Here is a 3,979-nt window from a genome sequence, read left to right as displayed (position 1 = left end):
AACGCTGGACATTTACTCGCTGTAAGGCTTTCAATAATCTGGCACTTGAGTACTGGGAGCTGTGAGTATATGTAGTGACAGGAACAGGTGAAACAGATGAGACTGATGGCGTGGTCATGGAAACTAAGGCGTGGCTAGAAACTGGGAGTGGGAAGTTAAGTGGCTGTGGCATGACATGAGACAAGAGACGTGGCAGGAACAGATGGAGCTGTGACAAGCTGAGCTAATTAGGTTGATAATTAGCTCTCTTCGAGAAAAAGTGGGTAACAGGTTGACACCCTTTCTTCTGTCTTTCTTCTCTTTCTTTTCTCTCTTTCCTCTTTTGGAAGCCTGACTTTACCTTTTTTCTAGGGAGCATGGTTGTTTCTGTCATTCGTTGTCGCTACTACTTACTGGCAGCTATTAAACATCATATTGGCAAGTGCACGCTAATTAAAGCAGGAACAAACCATATTGTGCGAGGGGGGGCGGTGGGGTGTGTGTGTGTATGTAGCGGGGGTCTTTAGAAATAGACGTTTGCTTTTTGGACATCATGGAATGGTAAAAATGTCTTCTAGCTCCAAAGAACGGCAAGGAACATAGATACTTAATATTATTTACTAAGACACTGTCTTAAAAAAAAAAAAAGAAGGTTCTGTCGGTCATGGGCCCTTGGAATCGTCCTAACCTTTCCCCCCTATACGGCGCCCCTGGTCTGTGTACAAGATTACTCAAAAAGTTATGAACAGATTTTCATTAAATTTTGAGGAAATATTAAACATGGTACAAGGATCAAATGGTTAAATTTTGGTGGTGATCTGGTCAAAGTTCAAGGTCAATGATCAAAATCACAGATCCTCCTGTGTTTTAACTCTGCAGCTGTCTGCACCTGGTGTGTGTGTTAATGCCTTCAGTGGGGGATGTTAAACTTCACAGCTGGACAACTCATGGGTCAAAGATGATGCCTGTTTACGCGCTCTGAGTGCTTGTAGTTATTATTACTATTTTCATGCAACGTATTGGGAGGGAGGAAAGCCTAGCCAAGGACAAGGATTGCAAATTAGCTTGACATTCTTTGTGTAACACATCCATAAGATATTCCTCTGTTCCAGAGTTCTGATTGAATTGTCCCTGACAAATAAATAAATAGTCAATGATGAGCAGTATCATTAAAACAACTGTGTACTAAATTAAACATGTTTGGTTGCAGCTCCTGTCCAGACAGTCAAGATAGAGAAGACAAACAATAAGATCACATGCAGATCTGAAGGAATGTACCCAGAACCTGTTCTCATCTGGCAACTCAGTCCTTCATTCCCTGCACCAACCATAGACCGGACCGAAGAAGGGCTTTACAACATCAGCAGTTCTATGACACTCTCAGATGGTGACTCTGATTTAGATTACAGCTGCACCGTTGACACAGGCAAAAGCAAGAAAAAAGTAATTTTGTTTAAACAAGGTTAGTCGCAAAAGGTTTATACCTGGTGTGTATGTTAATGCCTTTAATAGGGGATGTTCCTTTTTTGTTGGGAAAAATGTTAAGATTTTGATGCATTTAAAACACATTTTGTTGATGTTTGTATATGCTGTCGTGTTGTTTATTTTCAGCCTTTATGAACAGTGCAGACACTGAAATGACAATTGACTGCCAGGCCTCAGACACCAGCCCAAAGTCTCTCATTTGGAGATTCAACAAGAGTCAGGTGATTCTGACAAGAAGCCAACCTGAAGATCTTTACAAACCTTCAAAGAAATGGGACAAGTATGTGAAGACTGTGTCAAAGACTGGGAGCCTCACATTGCAAGACTTATCTCCAGCTCAGGATGGAATCTACACTTGTGAACTCAATGATGCTGAGGAAACGTTCTTAAAAGACACAATTCTTCATAATATAGAAAGTAAGTGACCAGAAGGTTCAGGGAAGTCTTCTGAAGTAGTTCTGTTTGTCTCACTAACAACACCACCACATACCATTCCATTCATAGATTACTTTTCAACTTGCTTTTTTATGTCTACTGTCATTTATTTCTGTCAGCAATTCTTAAAAGCAGCTCAAGCAGTCCATCACAACGCAAAACCTGTAGATTCAATTGTTGTTGGGTTTTTTTGTGTGTATAAACTCTGAACTAACATGTCAAGTATAGAGCATCAATGCAAATATTTAAAACAAGTTTATTTTTTCTAATTTTCTTTTTTTTTTCAGTTGCAGATGGACAAAACAAACCTGCAATTATTGCTGCAGCAGTGGTGATTCCTACAATAATTTTGCTTGCAATAATTGTAGCATTATGGAAGAAGGGGGTAATAAAGGTAAAAAAAATTAGGGAAAGTTAATTATTTTTGACATATGAGACTGTTCATTTGTTAAATTGATTGCATGACTTAAACATAAATGACTGATTAGTAAGAATAATTTTTTCTTAATAATAATAATTTACCTTGAATATAAAGACAGTTGAATGACTAATAATCTTAAGAGGGTGCATAATAATTTTCAAACTGTTCTTAGTTTTGCCAGAAGTTTAAACCTGTCTCGACTGAAGTTTCACCGGAGGAGAAGCTCCCAGGAAGCAGCTAGCCACCAAAGCCTCCCGCAAGAGCACTCAGGCCACAGGTGGAGTGAAGAAGCCTCACCTCTACAGGCCTGGTACCTTGGCTCTCAGGGAAATCCACCACTACCAGAAGTCCACCAAGCTGCTCATCAGGAAGCTGCCCTTCCAGCACCTGGTCTGGGAGATCACCCACAACTTCAAGACCGACCTGCACTTCCAGAGCTTGGCCATCATGGCCCTGCAGGAGGCCAGCGTGGCTTACCTGGTGGGACTCTTTGAGGACACCAGAATCAAGGACACATCGGGACAGACTGCTACAGGAGATCCTTCCTGTCCACAGCCATCAGCATCTATAACAACTCTTTAACAAAACCAGGATTATGAGCTACAACATTTAATTTGAACTGAAGTATTTTTGAAACTGACATCCCTTCTCCAATCAAAGTAGTTTCAGTCCATCCATTTTCTTTAGCCGACTTCTTCAATTGGAATTGCAGGGAGCTGGTGCCTATCTCCAGGAGTCACTGTGCAAGACACACTGAACAGGTCACAAGTCCATCACAGGGACAGATAGAGACAAATGATTTAAACAACCATTCACACTCACACCTAAGAAGAAGTACATCCATATGCACAGGGAGAAGATGCAAACTACACACAGAAAGGCTGGGAAGTGATCCTACAATCCTCTCACTAGGAGACGACTGCTCTAACCACTGCTCAGTCAGTTGAAAACAACACTAAAGAGTGCTGGAAAACACAAGAATGAAAAAATATAATACACTTACTGTCTTTAGGTGTATAATGATAAAGTTTATCGTCTAGTAGCTACACCAGTTAGTCCCTGTAAATAAATTATATATCAGACCCTCCAGGATTTTGCGATGTTGTGATCGCAACTAATAACGCAAAATCAAGCAAACCCCGCGAAATTGCAACTTTGCCCAAAACACCGCAACTTTAACAAAAATAACCCCAAATAACTCACGAAGAAGAGATGTGACGTCACATCCTGTTAACATCAGAATGCCGGGAGCATGCAGGAGCAGCAACCGAAGCCAAAATGTGCGCTAATGCTTCACATTTGCCCACAAAGATTTCAGCAAAACACCGCAGTGAAGTTAGTTTAAAGTTGGATATTGGATATTCGCGCTCCGCTGAGTTAGCGGCCTCCCCAGCTGCACAACAGTGGGGGGAAGCTGTTTTGCACGTCCTGCAGTGTAATCATTGAACATAAACGCATCGACAAACACTTTGTGTCGGCACAATCCAGAAATGGTCATGAATGTCAGTTTATAAGCTATCAAAGTTCTCAAATAAAGCACCTTTTGATAATTTCAATGTTTGTTGGTAATTATCTTACAAAACTAGTAAGTATTTTTGGTTTATATGTTAAAATTTATAGTTTTTTATTGATTTTAGTAAAAAAAAAAAAAAAAAAAAA

General features: G+C 40.3%; 1 protein-coding gene across 5 annotated transcripts in view; it reads left to right on the top strand.

Moving 5' to 3' along the window:
• The window catches only part of LOC108248836, a 16,154-nt gene extending 12,651 nt beyond the window's left edge, over positions 1-3,503 (top strand). For 4 of the 5 annotated variants that reach the window (XM_025011007.2, XM_017437847.3, XM_017437848.3 and 1 more), the window contains 4 exons: positions 1,190-1,441; positions 1,591-1,881; positions 2,187-2,293; positions 2,493-3,503. In XM_025011007.2, the coding sequence (XP_024866775.1) occupies positions 1,190-1,441; positions 1,591-1,881; positions 2,187-2,293; positions 2,493-2,561 (719 nt within the window). In that variant the 3' untranslated portion in view covers positions 2,562-3,503. The remainder of the gene's footprint in view (positions 1-1,189; positions 1,442-1,590; positions 1,882-2,186; positions 2,294-2,492) is intronic. The other variant, XR_003040346.2, reaches the window with a different exon arrangement.
• Positions 3,504-3,979: the final 476 nt, after the last annotated feature.

The sequence above is a fragment of the Kryptolebias marmoratus genome, linkage group LG21 (genome assembly GCF_001649575.2).
Source record: "Kryptolebias marmoratus isolate JLee-2015 linkage group LG21, ASM164957v2, whole genome shotgun sequence".
Lineage (NCBI taxonomy): Eukaryota > Metazoa > Chordata > Actinopteri > Cyprinodontiformes > Rivulidae > Kryptolebias > Kryptolebias marmoratus.
Note: the sequence above shows the minus strand (reverse complement) of the source record. Positions and strands in the feature narration are given on the sequence as shown.